We start from the raw sequence: 18,555 nt of genomic DNA, 5'->3' as shown, positions 1-18,555 counted from the left end.
TCCTCCGTCAGTTTCGCCACCTCCAACGTGACCCCGCCACTAGCCACATCTTCCCATCTCCCCCCATATCTGCCTTTCGCAAAGATCGCTCCCTCCGCAACTCCCTGGTCAATTCTTCCCTTCCCTCTCGTACCACCCCCTCCCCGGGCACTTTCCCTTGCAACCGCAAGAGATGCAACACTTGTCCCTTTACCTCCCCCCTCGACTCCGTTCAAGGACCCAAGCAGTCGTTCCAGCTGCGACAGAGGTTTACCTGCATCTCCTCCAACCTCATCTATTGCATCCGCTGCTCTAGATGTCAACAGATCTATATCGGTGAGACCAAGCGGAGGTTGGGCGATCGTTTCGCCGAACACCTCCGCTCGGTTGCGTAATAACCAAGCTGACCTCCCGGTGGCTCAGCACTTCAACTCCCCCTCCCACTCCATCTCCGACCTCTCTGTCCTTGGTCTCCTCCATGGCCACAGCGAGCAGCACCGGAAATTGGAGGAACAGCACCTCATATTCCGTTTGGGGAGTCTGCATCCTGGGGGCATGAACATCGAATTCTCCCAATTTTGTTAGTCCTTGCTATCTCCTCCCCTTTCCTCAGTCCCCCTGCTGTCTCCTCCCATCCCCCAGCCTTCGGGCTCCTCCTCCTTTTTCCTTTCTTGTCCCCCCCCCCCCCCCCCCCCCCCGCCCCCCCCCACCCCCGATCAGTCTGAAGAAGGGTTTCGGCCCGAAACGTTGCCTATTTCCATCGCTCCATAGATGCTGCTGCACCCGCACTGAGTATCTCCAGCTTTTTTTGTGTACCTTCGATTGTCCAGCATCTGCAGTTCTTTCTTAAACAAGTTGTTTTGTATGCTTCTTCCGAACTCCATCACCCGAACAAACTTAATTTAGTATTTCATCTGCAGGATGATTTTCGTGTCTGTGTGGATTATGGTATAATTCAGAAAGATTCATCCCCTGTGTGCCCTGTGGATGCCTCTGGTTGTTTCACAGCTGAAGTGAAGGACTTTGCTGGACAATATGTGAAGGTCAGTAGTTGTGTCATGTTCTGATTGTGCAACATTTCTAGTTGGCTGAGCATATCAACAGATGGATTAAATGGTAACTGATTGTCAAACTTCCATTCAGTCATGTAAAAAAAGTTAAGATTCACAGTTAAGGTTTATTTCTGCAAAGTGCTAAATAAATAATAGTTTAGAAGATTGCTGCATTAATTTGTATTTGTCATGAATTGTGTAGATATATATTTAAAATATTTATTTCAAGATATGAGTTTTAACTTGAAATTGTTTAGCGTTTGGAATTAAATCATGTCTAATTTCCTTTTAGGATGCAGACAAGAACATCATTAAATATCTGAAAGATAAGGGTCGACTGGTTCATTGTAGTACCTTCAATCACAATTATCCATTTTGCTGGAGGTAAGAGCTGTTATAAATGCGTGAAGCCTTCAATCATTCTATAAGGAAATTAAAAATGTGCTTGCTATCATTTGAGTGACATACCAGGGCTTCTGATTGTGGACAATTATTGGTGCAAAAATAGGCTGCTCAATTATCAGAAAAAAAATGAAACACCTTACGGTCTTACCCTCTTCATGTAATCACTCTCTGGGAAGTAAACTTTCCCAAGGTAATTTCCAGATGAATGTATCCTCCAGAATCGGGTGAGGAATTTGCCATCTTAAATCAAAATCTATTGCATTCAGTTACATCATTTCCATCACTGCCTTAACTAAATAAATCAAAGAACCAAACTGAACAAAATGCTCACGTTAATTTTAAAAATAATCTTGCCATTTATAAAGTAGTCCAGATTTTCATGTAAGTGACCAGGCATTCCTAGAGGTTTAGGCTATTGTAGCGATGTATGCATTACATTAGGATTGTTTATTAAAGATGTATAAGAGATCATATAAGTGACATTATTATTCACTGCAAACAATTTTCTGGGATTGTTTAATTTAATTTATCAAGACCATTGACAGAAAGCAAGAAAAGAAATGATGATCAGAACTCCATTCATTAGTTACATTAGTGAACTTTAGGATAAATTGCATGAAAAGGCATTTGAGCTGCAAATATTCATTTTACTTCTCATACAATCATCTTCATTATATCAAGTATGTTTGAAATGTTATAATGATTTGTCTGAAGTTGTCTTGCTGTTTCCAGAAATACATTACATTTTTTAATGCCAAGAAATTTCCCATAACATCATAATATAATTTCAGATGAAGATGACCTATAAAGCAATATTGTGAATATAGACAGTTATGCTGCTTGAACTCATTCCAACCTTTCCGTTAATCATGGTTCATTCGAATTTCAACTTCAGTTAACCACAATATCAAAATCAAACTTTTCATTTATACATGTATCACCCACTTCTCATGTAATGTCAGAAGAACACTCAGGGTTTTATCAAACAATATTTTGTATCTAGTCCCAATGAGGCAATATTAGGCCAGATGAGCAGGATTTGGTTAAAAAGGCATGTTTTAAGAACATAGAAAGCAGAACAGTTCAACACAAGAACAAACCCTTCAGCCCACGATGTCTGTGCCAAACATGATGCCAAGATATGGGTATTTTTAAAGCGGAGATTGAAAGGATGTTGAATAGTAAGGGCATCTAAGGTTATGGGGAGATGGCAGGAAAATAGGGTTGAGAGGGAAAAGTAGATCAACCATGATAGAATGGTGGAGCAGACTTGATGGGCCGAATGGCCTACTTCTGCTCTTGTGTCTTATAATCATAGACCATCTCTTATCTTCCTGCATACAATCCATATCCCTTCATTCCCTACATATCCATATGCCTAACCAAAAGTATTTTAAATGCCACGATCGCATCTGCCTCAACCACCACTCTCGGCTGCACTCACCACTCACCGCCCTTGCTCTGCACATCTCCTTTAAACTTTGCCCCTTTCACCTTAAAGCTATGCTTTCTGGTATTTAATTGTTCCTTCCTGGTTAAAAGGGTCTACCTATCTATGTCTACCTTATCTATGCCTCTCATTATTTGATATACTTCTATCACGTCTTCCCGCCATCTCCAGCATTCGAGAGAAAACACTCCAAGTCTGTCCAACCTCTCCCTGTGCTAATAACCCCTAATCCAAACATAATTCAGGTAAATCTTCTCTATACCCTTTCCAAAGGCTCCACATCATTCCTGTAAAATGGGGTGACCAGAACTGCACGCAGTACTCCAAATTTTGGAAAACTTCATCATGATTTCCTGAGTCGAATTCAATGTCCTAACATATGAAAGCAAGCATACCATATGCCTTCCTCACCACTCTATCTACTTGTGTTGCCACTTTCAGGGACTTATGGACTTGGACTTCATGAGCTCTCTGTACATCAATGTTAAAGGTCTTCCCATTAATTCTAATAATTATACAATTAATATAATTTTCCCTTACATTTGACCTCCCATAGTGCAACACCTCACACTTGCTCGCATTAAACTCCACCTGCCATTTCTTCACCCATTTCTGTATCTGATCTACACCTGTTGTATACCTTGACAGCTTTCCCCATAGTCCACAACCCCAGCAATCTTGATGTAATCTACAAACATACTAACCAATCTGTCTGAAGAAGGGTCTCAAACCGAAATGTCACCCATTCCTTCACCCCAGAGATGCTGCCTATCCTGCTGAGTTACTCCAGCATTTTGTGTCTATCTAACGTTTACGTCCAAGTTCATTTGAATATATCGCAAATGGCAGAGGTCCCAGCACATATCCCTGCGGACCTCCACTGGTCACGGACCTCCACCGTGAAATTTGTATTTTTACCACAAACCCGTGTCTTCTATCAGTAAGCCAGTTCTGAATCCATACGAACAAATCACTGTTAATCCCATGCATCTTAATTTTCTCGATCAGCCTACGATAGGGGACTTGATGAAATACCTTACTAAAATCCATGCAGAGCCGATCCACCACCATGACCTCATCGATCACCTTTGTCACCATTTCAAAAAAAACTTGACAAAATAAGACATGACCTGTCATATCACAATCACAATAATACCCCAATTAACCCATTCCTCTCCAAATGGAAATCAATCTTATCCCTAAGAATCCTCTCCAATTGCTTCCCTACCACTGACGTGCAGCGCACTGGTCTATAATTGCCCAGATTTTGCCTACTTCCCTTCTTAAATAAAGGAATGTCATTAGCTACTCTCCAGTCCTCCCAGGCCACGCCAAGACTAGAGAAGACGTAAAGGTCTTCGTCAACGCTCCCGCAATCTAATTTCTTGTCTCTCTCAATAACCTGGGATAAATTCGATCAGATCCTGGGGATTTATTGACCTTATACCTCCTCCCTTTAGTTTAGAGATACAGCATGAAAACAGGCCCTTTGGCCCACCGCGCCGACTGCAATCGCCCATACACTAGTTCTACCCTAAACACAAGGGACAATTTACAGAAGCCAATTAACCTACAAACCAGCACATTTTTGGAATGTGGGAGGAAACTGGAGCACCCAGAGAAAACCCACATGGGCAAAACCGGCAACTGGAACAGCGACTGTCAAAGTAGAACGAACACACACACACACACACACACACACACACACACACACACACACACACACACACACACACACACACACACACACACACACACACACACACACACACACACACACACACACACACACACACACGCTCTGAGTGAAATTCACTCGATGCAAAGCCAAGGTGAAACCGCGATGAACACGAAGGCTGGCACTGTACTTAAGACGGTGAATGCACAGTGTACGGGAAGGGTCACGTAAGTCCTTTAAAAGAGGGGGGGGGGATTGGAGAAGGAGTGGAGACAACTTTTAAGAAGCCAGAGATACACGGCTGTGAAGCCCAGCAGACATTTAACATTACCGGTTGGTTATCTTTGGTTCCGAAAATTACTGCGTACGTTTTTTTTTCTCCCAATGAGCCAATGAAATTCACCGGTCAGCACCGGCTAGAACCTAGGAGAACCTTCGACCTTCTGGCGACCCACCTACGGCACGAGAATTCTCGCTACTCTCCTTGGCGTTATTCTAGTCGCCGCTAATTTTTCTCGCTAACTCCCCGGCAACCACCGCGAACATGTGGCGACCATGTGGCGACTGCATTGTCTCCTGCAGTCGCCTAAAAAGTCGCCTAAGTGGGACAGGCCCATAAGACAGCAACTCCACTGCTGCGCCCCTGTGCCACCCTCCCCCTTAATTACAAACTGTCCTTGCATATTTGTATTTTCCACACTGATCTCGTTGTACTCCATGCCCTTCTTCTTGGTGAAACAGTTGTAAAGTGCTTGTTTAGTACTTCATCTACATCCCAGACTCCAAGCACTAATTCCCTCCTTTATCCATAAGCGGTCCTATTTTCTCCCGGATCGCCCTCTTGCTCTTAATAACAATATAACATGCTTTGGGATTTTCTTTAATCTGACTCATCAAAGACATTTTGTGGCCCCTTTTAGGCCTGCTAATCACTCGCACAAATTCTTTCCTCATTTGCTTATATTCCTCAAGATTCCATCTTCTTAAATCTTGCATGTGCTTCCTTTCTCTTTTTGACTACATTTACAACCTCTTTGGACATCCAATGTCCCCTTACTTTGCCATGCTTATCACTCCTTCTGACTGGAACATACCCGTTCTAAACTTCGATCAACTGGTCTTTAAATGACTCCCACATGTCAGATGTTTAAGAAGGAACTGCAGATGCTGGAAAAATTGAAGGTAGATAAAATGCTGGAGAAACTCAGCGGGTGAGGCAGCATCTATGGAGCGAAGGAAAAAGTGTCGAGAAACGGCCCAGAAACGTCACCTTTTCCTTTGCTCCATAGATGCTGCCTCACCCGCTGAGTTTCTCCAGCATTTTTATCTACCCACATGTCAGATGTGGACTTACACAATCACAATCGATCCTAGTGTACTCTACCGAGCTTTTGCCTAATAACAGCGTTGTTTGCCTCACTCCAATTTAGTACCTTTCCACAAGGTCCAGCCTTCTCCCTAATCAAAACAATCGAGGGAAATGTGCTCACTATCCTCACAGTGCTCCGCCATTGAAACACCAGGCACCTGGCCAAGTTTATTTCCCAGCACAAGGTGCAGTATGTTACCTTCTCCAGTTGGACTATCCACATACTGTTTCAAGAAACCCTCTTGGATACATCTCACAAATTCTGCTCTGTCTAAGCCTTTGGCACTGTGCAGTCAATATTGGGGATGTCAATTTGGCATCTTGCAGTATTCTGTACACATATCCATTCCTCCATCTCCCGCTCGCTATATGGGAGCCTATAGTACAATCCCATTGGAGTGCTTTGATCTTTCTTATTTCTTAGCTCTACCCATATTGTCTCAGAGGGCAAACAGTCCAGTATGTCCCCAAACACTGATTCAGGCTCCATAAGTTCATTTGCTTTCCCCACAATATTCCTTGCATTGAAATAAACAATCTTCAGCCCATCAGTCTCACCAAATTTCTACACCCCCTTGCCTTCTATTTTATATCCTCCTGTGTTGCACTAGCAAACCTCCCTGCATGGAGAGGATTTAGGAGATTATTTTGAACCTGGAGAGTTAAAAAATAAAAGCAAAGTTGCGTTGGGACAGAATTCCGGGCTTTAGGGTCAATGGAGCAAAAGGCTCCCAACAGCGATTTTGTAAAGACCAGAATTGAAGTCATGCAAAGTGCTTGGGAGAGTGCAGGTTTGGAGCTTTCAAAGATGCGGAAATATGGGGAAATAATAATGAGTGGTAGCTCATGTTAATATAATCACTGAAGTGATTGGTTATAAGATATGGAGCTAAGGAATAGTTTTGCTTGGCTCAAATTGGTGGATTGTTCAAGTGAATACTGTTTTTGCTGGTAATCAGAACATTTTGGAAATGGTGATTAGGTCAGACAGCATCTATGGAGAGAGAAATAAACGGTCATATCAATTATCCTTTCATCAGATCTGGAGAAGGTTGGAGATAAGATCCGTTTTAAGATGCAGAGAAAGGGATAAGTTAGATTTCAAGTTTGAAAATAATGCACGGGTCAAAGGATTTGGTAATTATGTCACTTTCCTCTCGATTTGCATCATTGCCCATTTGCCATTTAGTATGTCCTACATTCAACCCCTTCACTGTTCCACCACATCCTTTCCTCAGCCAATAGTCAAAGGAAATGGTTTATGCAACACATCAGCTAAAACAAAAGCAATTTTGTGAGGAGGAAATAGATGGACTTTGTTAAATTAAAAATTGGTGAGTACATCAATTCAGGGTTAATTCGAACACCATTGTTGTGTGTGGTCAGGTACAATATTAGACAGTGGCAGTGGCAGTGGGAGAATAGGGTTGTCTCAGGGGAATAATGTTTCAAAATCGATATCAAACTTAAAGTCTTGTAGGTAAAACACTCGATGGACTGTCTTGAAATTTTAATTTAGCTGAACATTCATGGTATTTTGGAACAGGGAGTTCTATATTTCTAGCTGCTTCAATATTAAAATTCTTTCCACATTATACACTCAATTTAAACAGACCTGTTTCCGATAAGGTCTTATTTGTGCTGTTATCTTTAGGTCCGGTGTGACAGGGGATTGAAAGCCTTTTTGTTGCTGTTCCAATTGCACAAATGCGTCAGTATTTTTAATACATTAGATACCTGAATCTGATCCATGTTTTCTATTGGCAAGGTTTCATCTTTTTAGTAACAAATATACCATTGTGTAAACATGCATGGGATTGCCCTGAGAAATTTTGAAAATTGTTGTTCACTTATTGCTTAAGTAATGAATTGGGTTAACAGTTTATTTTGTCAGTTTAAGTTTCAGTTATAAGAAAGTAATTTTCCAAACCAAAATTGAATTAGCGAAATTATCAGAATTCAGGTTCGGAACTGCTGTAGATTTGGGAGGAACAGCAGCAGCAGATTAGCAAGAGATACGACTGATTGGCTCTAGCCCAAGTGGGAGGAGAGAAGTGAGTCAGTGTGGGAAAACAGTTGAAAACTGAGGAATTTGCTTTGTAAATTGGTAAATCAGGCAATTTATCAGTCAATTTAAGCAAGACGGCTCTTAGCGAGCGGCAGTGAGGGAAGTGCCCTGTGAGTAAAGTGTGAGTCTTTGGCTCGAGAGTCTTCGGCGAGGAGGCTGAGGAGAGGAGACCACGCAATACGCTTGAGAGGTAGAGACGAAAGAAGGAGATGTCAGGCAAGCTGATTCAGTGCGATGCTTGCAGTATGTGGGAGGTCAAGGACACCGCTGGTGCCTCTGGCTGCTACAAATGCGAAAAGTGCATCCAGGTAGAGCTCCTGAAGGGCCGTGTTGGGGCACTGGAGAAGCAAGTGGATGACCTCCGGTTCGTACGAGAAACTGAGTCGTTCCTCGATAAGTCCTACAGTATGATTGTTACACCTAAGGTACTGGAAGAGAGAAGGTATTGTATTGTCTTGTATTGTATTCTCGACAAGTCCCGTACAGTACGACTCACAAGTTACAAAAATAAATAATAAATAAATAATAAAACTAAGGAAATTGACTGTACAAACACAGAACATAAAATGGCAGAGGATGGCACCATAGTGGTGGAGACAGTGAGAAAGGGAGGGAAGCATGGAATGCCAACGTCCCCGGGTGGTGTACCTCTTGTAAACAGGTTCACCTGCTTAGAAGCTGTTGGGACAGAAGACGTGAGCGGCGGACTGGCTTGCGATGCGAATAGGGCTGTTGAGCCAAAACCAAAAAGGCCTAAGGCAGGCAAGGCCATTGTAGTGGGAGACTCCATCGTGAGAGGTACGGACAGGGGTTTCTGCGGCAACAGACGGGATGCGAGGATGGTGTGCTGCCTTCCCGGTGCCAGGATCCAGGATGTCACGGACAGAGTGCAGAAAATCCTCAAGGGCGAAGGTGAACATCCGGAAGTGGTAGTGCATGTCGGCACAAACGATGTCGGAAAGAAGGGGATGAATATTCTGCAGCGTGACTTTAGAGAGCTCGGAAAAATGTTGAAAAGCAGGACCTCCAGGGTTGTTATCTCTGGTTTGCTTCCAGTTCCCCGTGCTGGCGAGAGCAGGAACAGGGAGATACGGGACCAGAACGTGTGGCTGAGGAACTGGTGCATGGGGCAGGGATTTAGATTCTTAGATCACTGGGATCTGTTTTGGGGTAAGGGGGAACTGTACAAAAGGGACGGATTGCATCTTAACAGGTGTGTGACCAGCATTCTGGCAGGCAGGTTTGCCACTGCTACACGGGTGGCTTTAAACTGAATAAGGGGGGTGGGGTGTCGAATGGGATAGTGGAGGATGGAGTTAAAGGGAAAGGGTTTCTTAAATGTGTGAGCGTAGAGACCGAGGGGTGTAAAATGAGGGTAGAAGCAATAGGTAGCAAGGTGAAAAGTAAAAGTGGCAGGCAGACAAAAATCAAAAAGGGCCACTTTTCAACATAATTGTATAAGGGGTAAGAGTGTTGTAAAAACAAGCCTGAAGGCTTTGTGTCTCAATGCAAGGAGCATTCGTAATAAGGTGGATGAGTTAAATGTGCAGATAGCTATTAATGACTATGATATAGTTGGGATCACGGAGACATGGCTCCAGGGTGACCAAGGCTGGGAACTGAACATCCAGGGATATTCAATATTCAGGATGGATAGAGAGACAGGAAAAGGAGGTGGGGTAGCGTTACTGATTAGAGAGGAGATTAATGCAATGGAAAGGAAGGACATTAGTTTGGAGGATGTGGAATCGGTATGGGTAGAGCTGTGAAACACTAAGGGGCAGAAAACGCTGGTGGGTGTTGTGTACAGGCCACCTAACAGTAGTAGTGAAGTTGGAGATGGTATCAAACAGGAAATTAGAAATGCGTGCGACAAAGGCAAAACAGTTATAATGGGTGACTTCAATCTACATATAGATTGGGTGAATCAAATTGGCAGGGGTGCTGAGGAAGAGGATTTCTTGGAATGTATGCGGGATAGTTATCTAAATCAACATGTAGAGGAACCAACGAGAGAGCAGGCTATTTTAGTCTGGGTATTGAGTAATGAGGAAGGGTTAGTTAGCAATCTTGTTGTACGTGCCCCCTTGGGCAAGAGTGACCATAATATGGTTGAGTTCTTCATTAGGATGGAGAGTGACATTGTTAATTCAGAAACAATGGTTCTGAACTTAAAGAAAGGTAACTTTGAGGGTATGAGACGTGAATTGGCCAAGATTGACTGGCAATTAATTCTAAAAGGGTTGACGGTGGATATGCAATGGAAGACATTTAAAGACGGCATGGATGAACTACAAAAATTGTTCATCCCAGTTTGGCAAAAGAATAAATCAGGGAAGGTAGTACATCCGTGGATAACAAGGGAAATCAGGGATAGTATCAAAGCGAAGTATAATGCGTACAAATTAGCCAGAAAAAGCAGCATACCGGAGGACTGGGAGAAATTCAGAGACCAGCAGAGGAGGACGAAGGGCTTAATTAGGAAAGGAAAAATAGATTATGAAAGAAAACTGGCAGGGAACATAAAAACTGACTGCAAAAGTTTTTATAGATATGTGAAAAGAAAGAGATTAGTTAAAACAAATGTAGGTCCCTTGCAGTCAGAAACAGGTGAGTTGATCATGGGGAACAAGGATATGGCGGACCAATTGAATAACTACTTTGGTTCCGTCTTCACTAAGGAAGACATAAATAATTTGCCGGAAATAGCAGGGGACCGCGGGTCAAAGGAGTTGGAGGAATTGAGTGAAATCCAGGTTAGCCGGGAAGTAGTATTGGGTAAATTGAATGGATTAAAGGCCGATAAATCCCCAGGGCCAGATAGGCTGCATACCAGAGTACTTAAGGAAGTAGCTCCAGAAATAGTGGATGCATTAGTAATAATCTTTCAAAACTCTTTAGATTCTGGAGTAGTTCCTGAGGATTGGCGGGTAGCAAACGTAACCCCACTTTTTAAGAAGGGAGGGAGAGAGAAAACCGGGAATTACAGACCAGTTAGTCTAACATCGGTAGTGGGGAAACTGCTAGAGTCAGTTATTAAAGATGAGATAGCAGCACATTTGGAAAGTGGTGAAATCATTGGACAAAGTCAGCATGGATTTACGAAAGGTAAATCATGTCTGACGAATCTTATAGAATTTTTCGAGGATGTAACTAGTAGCGTGGATAGGGGAGAACCAGTGGATGTGGTGTATCTGGACTTCCAGAAGGCTTACATAAGAGATTAGTATACAAACTTAAAGCACAAGGCATTGGGGGTTCAGTATTGATGTGGATAGAGAACTGGCTGGCAAACAGGAAGCAAAGAGTAGGAGTAAACGGGTCCTTTTCACAATGGCAGGCAGTGACTAGTAGGGTACCGCAAGGCTCAGTGCTGGGACCCCAGCTATTTACAATATATATTAATGATCTGGATGAGGGAATTGAAGGCAATATCTCCAAGTTTGCAGATGACACTAAGCTGGGGGGCAGTGTTAGCTGTGAGGAGGATGCTAGGAGACTGCAAGGTGACTTGGATAGGCTGGGTGAGTGGGCAAATGTTTGGCAGATGCAGTATAATGTGGATAAATGTGAGGTTATCCATTTTGGTGGCAAAAACGGGAAAGCAGACTATTATCTAAATGGTGGCCTATTGGGAAAGGGGGAGATGCAGCGAGACCTGGGTGTCATGGTACACCAGTCATTGAAGGTAGGCATGCAGGTGCAGCAGGCAGTAAAGAAAGCGAATGGTATGTTAGCTTTCATTGCAAAAGGATTTGAGTATAGGAGCAGGGAGGTTCTACTGCAGTTGTACAGGGTCTTGGTGAGACCACACCTGGAGTATTGCGTACAGTTTTGGTCTCCAAATCTGAGGAAGGACATTATTGCCATAGAGGGAGTGCAGAGAAGGTTCACCTGACTGATTCCTGGGATGTCAGGACTGTCTTATGAAGAAAGACTGGATAGACTTGGTTTATACTCTCTATAATTTAGGAGATTGAGAGGGGATCTTATAGAAACTTACAAAATTCTTAAGGGGTTGGACAGGCTAGATGCAGGAAGATTGCTACCGATGTTGGGGAAGTCCAGGACAAGGGGTCACAGCTTAAGGATAAGGGGGAAATCCTTTAAAACCGAGATGAGAACTTTTTTCACACAGAGAGTGGTGAATCTCTGGAACTCTCTGCCACAGAGGGTAGTTGAGGCCAGTTCTTAGCTATATTTAAGAGGGAGTTAGATGTGGCCCTTGTGGCTAAGGGGATCAGGGGGTATGGAGAGAAGGCAGGTACGGGATACTGAGTTGGATGATCAGCCATGATCATATTGAATGGCGGTGCAGGCTCGAAGGGCCGAATGGCCTACTCCTGCACCTAATTTCTATGTTTCTAAAACGAACATCAAACAAAGGTCAGAAATGGGAAGTAAATATATATTGCATTATACATATTGTTCTTGTTTTAGTCTTTTGCAAAGTATGCATTGGCAGTGAATGATCCTCAACAAAGGAATTAGAAGAAAAAATATTAAACTATCAAATTTACTTCCCAGTGGGTTTATTAATACATTTTAATGTTAACCTATCAGTACAGTAAATCTTCAAATTTAAAACATTTGGCATTTAGGGTTGAAATGAAGATGAGACATGATAGTTAAGTGTAATTTTGTCTCAAGTGCTGAAACACAGTGACGAAACAATGGTTAATCTAATAAAGGAAGCATTTTTGAGATGAAATATGTACAGAACACAGAAATTTGGGATAACCAGATTCTTATTTTATGCACCATATTGTGAAACAGAGGTTTTATTACTTTTTAATGCACATTACCCAGCTCTGATACATCCTAACATTGTTCATCTGCTCTTACTCATCATACATTTCACATAATCCAACAGAAGAGTGAATAAACTAAAAATAATTACTTGAATGTGATGTGATATGTGACGTTTGCATTGAATTTAGATTTTCTTCTGCAAACTTGTCAGTGAATTTGTTCCAGAATTTATTGGTAAAATTATTTGAAAATGCTGCAACAAGCTTAAAGGAGATTGTAGGGTCACAGAAATGGTGCAGCAAATAACATCTCATCTACATACATTAAGTGGATCAATAACAGCATGACTTTAACCATAGAACTTATGTTCTTGATCTTGAACATAACCACTCCTAGTAAATTGTTTGAGTTTGCTATTTAATGGTCTACTCAAACATTGCATATTTTTGTAAGGATATGTTAGTCATCTAAGCTACTCACTCAGTCAAATTCCAGGTGGGTGTGGAAGAGCAATTGACATTGAAGTTTGCTTCACCAAATTTTAGATATGACCCAATGGCAAAAATGTTCTGTTTCAATAACAATATTCAATTTCCCAATGACCCTCAGAATAGACACTTATCCTACATACAGTACAATATACCCCATGCCAAAGGGGTTGCATTCCTAGAAAATTATCACCATTTTCCATCATGCAGTCCCTTGACAGAAATTGACCATTTTTTGTTTATTTTTCTTTTTTTCCTCATGAATTCTGAAAGAGCAAATTTTTATTCTGTATCTTAAATATTTTGCCAATGATTTGTTAATTCCTTAAGGACAAATTGCTGTTACCGAATTGCCTTAATGTGAGGGTACACTATAATTGTTCCGATAACATTCAGGCAATCCTGATATTTCATTTAAATAAAATTGGTGTTCAAGGTTCAAGTCCAGAATTGGTTGGAAATTGAGTAGAGCTTGCACAAACATGCTCACATTTACGGGTTCCTTTTGCACCCTTCAGAGGAACTTGAAAGGTAATTTTCTTTTTGTCGACATAATGTGGCCAGGTGCGGCAGGAGTGATCGTGTGCTTCCTGAGTTCAACCGTGAAACTTGTCTAAAGATTGTTGCATGCAATGCAAGTAACCCAAAGAAAACTGACAATCCAGCATGACCAGCAGCTCCCTGGAATTATTATCTGCTGGATTAGCTTTTAAATTGCCTGAGATATAACATCCTGTTTTGTTTGGTTAGAATTGGGTTTGCAATTATGTTATTTGTGGATATATAATTTTCTTAGCTCTTATTTATGTTTCAGGCCATTACGTCCATGGAGTTTGTTTGTCCAGTAAGATCCTCCAGAAATGTCATAGGTTATTGTCTTTTCACAGGTCGGACACCCCACTTATTTACAAAGCTGTTCCAAGTTGGTTTGTGCGAGTGGAACACATGGTGGACAAACTACTGGAGAATAATGACAAATGCTACTGGTAATGAATCATCTAACTGAACATAAATATTAAATTGTGCTGTAAAATTGCGATAGTACGTTAATCATACTGCTTAGTTTAAACTGCATAATACTCCTGGTATTGATAGAAGTAGATATATGCTGCGCAGAGTACGACCTAATTCTGAAGCAGTTTTTGCTGCACAGTAATACTTAAGAGTTAAACATAGAAACATAGAAATTAGGTGCAGGAGTAGGCCATTCGGCCCTTCGAGCCTGCACTGCCGTTCAATATGATCATGGCTGATCTTCCAACTCAGTACCGTACCTGCCTTCTCTCCATACCCTCTGATCCCCTTAGCCACAAGGGCCACATCTAACTCCCTCTTAAATATAGCCAATGAACTGGCCTCAACTACCCTCTGTGGCAGAGAGTTCCAGAGATTCACCACTTTCTGTGTGAAAAAGGTTTTTCTCATCTCGGTTTTAAAGGATTTCCCCCTTATCCTTAAGCTGTGACCCCTTGTCCTGGACTTCCCCAACATCGGGAACAATCTTCCTGCATCTAGCCTGTCCAACCCCTTAAGAATTTTGTAAGTTTCTATAGGATCCCCTCTCAATCTCCAAAATTCTTGAGAGGATAAACCAAGCCAATCCAGGCAATATTCCTAAGACAGTCCTGACATCCCAGGACTCAGTCTGGTGAACCTTCTCAGCACTCCCTAATGGCATTTCGTTGTCTCCTACAGTATTTGGACAATGAAAATTAAAATTGAATCTGAATCTGAATCTGAATCTGACATCCCCGGAATCAGTCTAGTGAACCTTCTCTGCACTCCCTCTATGGCAATAATGTCCTTCCTCAGATTTGGAGACCAAAACTGCAGGCAATAACCGTACGCAAGACACACGCAATGGTGTGGTCTCACCAAGACCCAGAACAACTGCAGTAGAACCTCCCTGCTCCTATACTCAAATCCTTTTGCTATAAATGCTAACATACCATTCGCTTTCTTCACTGCCTGCTGCACCTGCATGCCTACCTTCAATGACTGGTGTACCATGACACCCAGGTCTCGTTGCATCTCCCCCTTTCCCAATAGGCCACCATTTAGATAATAGTCTGCTTTCCTGTTTTTGCCACCAAAATGGATAACCTCACATTTATCCACATTATACTGCATCTGCCAAACATTTGCCCACTCACCCAGCCTATCCAAGTCACCTTGCAGTCTCCTAGCATCCTCCTCACAGCTAACACTGCCCCCCAGCTTAGTGTCATCTGCAAACTTGGAGATATTGCCTTCAATTCCCTCATCCAGATCATTAATATATATTGTAAATAGCTGGGGTCCCAGCACTGAGCCTTGCGGTACCCCACTAGTCACTGCCCGCCATTGTGAAAAGGACCCGTTTACTCTTACTCTTTGCTTTCTGTTTGCCAGCCAGTTCTCTATCCACATCAATACTGAACCCCCAATGCCGTGTGCTTTAAGTTTATATACTAATCTCTTATGTGGGACCTTGTCGAAAGCCTTCTGGAAGTCTAGATACACCACATCCATTGGTTCTCCCCTATCCACGCTACTAGTTACATCCTCGAAAAATTCTATAAGATTCGTCAGACATGATTTACCTTTTGTAAATCCATGCTGACTTTGTCCAATGATTTCACCACTTTCCAAATGTGCTGCTATCCCATCTTTAATAACTGACTCTAGCAGTTTCCCCACTACCGATGTTAGACTAACTGGTTGCTGTTTTTTTAATGACATTTGATACTGTTATTGTCCATACGTGTATCACTTTTTTAGTTCTTGTGGTTAAGTTTAATTTGTCAAACATGACACAGTTGAAAATCTTTTTCCAACATTTACAGGCATCTAAAATGTAAGCATTTTTTAAAACAAATGCATTGGACTGCTCCAACTAATTCAACTTTGTGAAGAGTATCATAAACTAAGAACTAGTGAGCTGAGATTTCAGAAACAACTGCATCCGTTTGGTGAACATACAACTGCAGTGCTGTTAGGTGGAAAGTACCAGAATTTTGACCCAATGACAGTGAAGAAGTAATAATGATTTTTGTGTCCAACCTGGCCTGCTGCAATATTTGGAGATGATGGTTTGCAAATGTATTTGACATTGGATTCTTTGTTGGTGGAAGTTGTGGATTTGAGATTTTTGAGCAGCAGTCGGAGAATTGGTGATCTTTTTCTATTACCCATTGTGCTTTCCCCAATGGTGAAATTAATGGGATACCAGTTATCAATAGTTTAGAGCTTTGAGCACATATTCAATGGAACTTGTCATTTCAGTCTGCAAAGAAAGGAGACATCCCAGTTATTTTGACTGAACTTAGTCCCAGGTTTCCAAAAGTAATGCCATCCCATTCCTTCAATCAACTAACATTTGCATTCACACTAATTAACCTGCACAGTAGAAGAAATCGTTTTTTATCATGTACACGCTCACCTTCTGAAAAGGTGAGTTGTATGAAGCAACATTGAGCTTCAGCATTAAGCTATGTGAATCTATCTGAATTGGGTGGAATAACAGTTAGTACTGCTGGTAAGCAGCCCCAATGATCAAATTGGAAGTTTTGATCCTAACCTCCAATGCAGTGTGGAATTTGCACTATCTCCCTATGACCATGTAGGTTTTCCCAGGTGCTCTGTTTTCCTCCACATCCCAAAGATGTTGATGGTTTAATTGGCTATGGTAAATTATTGTTGTAGGTCTGTGACTGGAGAACTGAGTAATGGAGCTGGAAGGGGCAGTTAATAGACATGTGAGAGAGCTTAGGTCACACAGAATTGGGAGAATGGGAGAATGTTCAGAGTCATCATAGATTTGATGTGCCGAATTGCCGCCTTTCTCATAAAACATGAATTAGGATGAGACTCTTTAGATTAGGAATGTTTACAACAAGCAATTGGATCGGGAAGGAGTAGAGGGATATGTTCCAAATGCAGCCAAATGGGATTAACAAAGACATCACGATTGACCTTTGAATGAGTTGAAGGACCCGTTTCTTAACATATTAAAGGTACTTTCTAAATGTAAGTTGTTGAGTTAACTTTAGGTTGGAGTGGGTTATAGTGATGAATTGCACCTGGAGAGCACAGAAGAAAGAGGGAGAGATTGGAGGACAGCATGACGGAAAGTTTTGACTGGACTGGTGTGAGGAAACTAAAGTTCAGATAATCCTTTGGCGTGGTTCACAGATGATTTAGGAGACTGATGGAAATGCATCATTAACAAAGCCAAAAATGCTCTGGAAGGTCACCTGCCTGACTCAGTCCACCAGTTCCTGAAAGAAAATGAACACCTAGGTTCAGCAAATTATTGAAATGACATCCTTTGTTTCTGAGGAGTGGATTAATCTCCCAGAGAATTGTAGAGCACAGAAATGGGTACTCATTGGCCAACCTCCACCAGGCCTACCAGGACTCCAATATATGCTAATCACATTTGTATGCATTAGCTGGCTTCCTTTTATTCCTTTCCTGCCGCACGTACCAGTCCAAATGCTATTTAATTGTAATTATATCTGCCTCCATTGCCACTGATGGCAGCTCATTTCAGATATCCACCACCCTTTGTGCAGAAAAACTAGTCCCTCATATCTTTATTTTTTTCTGCTCTCACTTTAAATCTGTGCCTTTCAGTTCTAGATTCCCCTGCCCTGGGAAAAATATCCTGAATAACTATCCTATCCATGCCCCTTATAGTTTTAGAAATCTCTGTGAGGTCATCCCTCAGCCTGCTATGTTCTAGTGAGAATAAACCCAGCCCTATTGAATGTTTTTTTTAATAAAACTACATCTCTCCTGACATCCTGGAGAATCTTTTCTGCACCATCTCTATTGCCACTGCATCCTTCCTGCAGTGTGGCGACCAGAAATGTGTACCATCCTGCAAGTGTGCTGCAGCCAATATTTTGTACTGCTGCAAATGATATCCCGACTCTTGTACTCAGTGCCATGGTCAATGACAGCATGTTTACGATATTATTTCTTCGCTACTCTATCAAGCTCTGTCACCATTTTCAAGACCTGTGTACTTGCACCCCAATGTCTCTCCGTACATCAATGCTCTTGACATTTACTCTGCATGTTCTACCAGAATTTGACTTCCCAAAGTACATGAACTCATATTTATCTATTAATTCCTATTTGCCATTGCTTTGCCTAGCTTCTGAGCTGATCTATGTCCTGCTGTAGCCTTAGGCTACCTTCCTCTCGATCTACAACTGCACCAATTTTTATGTGGTCTTCAAATGCATTAATCAGATTACCTACAAATTACAAATCTCCAAACTCTGATCCATGTGGTGCCACTGCTTCGAGATTTACAATCAGAAAA

General features: G+C 41.9%; 1 protein-coding gene across 2 annotated transcripts in view; it reads left to right on the top strand.

The window, feature by feature from the left end:
• Positions 1–18,555, top strand: part of iars1 (isoleucyl-tRNA synthetase 1) — a 174,257-nt gene that overhangs the window by 47,629 nt on the left and 108,073 nt on the right. For both annotated transcript variants that reach the window (XM_055648264.1, XM_055648265.1), the window contains 3 exons: positions 900–1,022; positions 1,324–1,415; positions 14,129–14,227. In XM_055648264.1, the coding sequence (XP_055504239.1) occupies positions 900–1,022; positions 1,324–1,415; positions 14,129–14,227 (314 nt within the window). The remainder of the gene's footprint in view (positions 1–899; positions 1,023–1,323; positions 1,416–14,128; positions 14,228–18,555) is intronic.

This window comes from Leucoraja erinacea, chromosome 16 (assembly GCF_028641065.1).
Source record: "Leucoraja erinacea ecotype New England chromosome 16, Leri_hhj_1, whole genome shotgun sequence".
Lineage (NCBI taxonomy): Eukaryota > Metazoa > Chordata > Chondrichthyes > Rajiformes > Rajidae > Leucoraja > Leucoraja erinaceus.
Note: the sequence above shows the minus strand (reverse complement) of the source record. Positions and strands in the feature narration are given on the sequence as shown.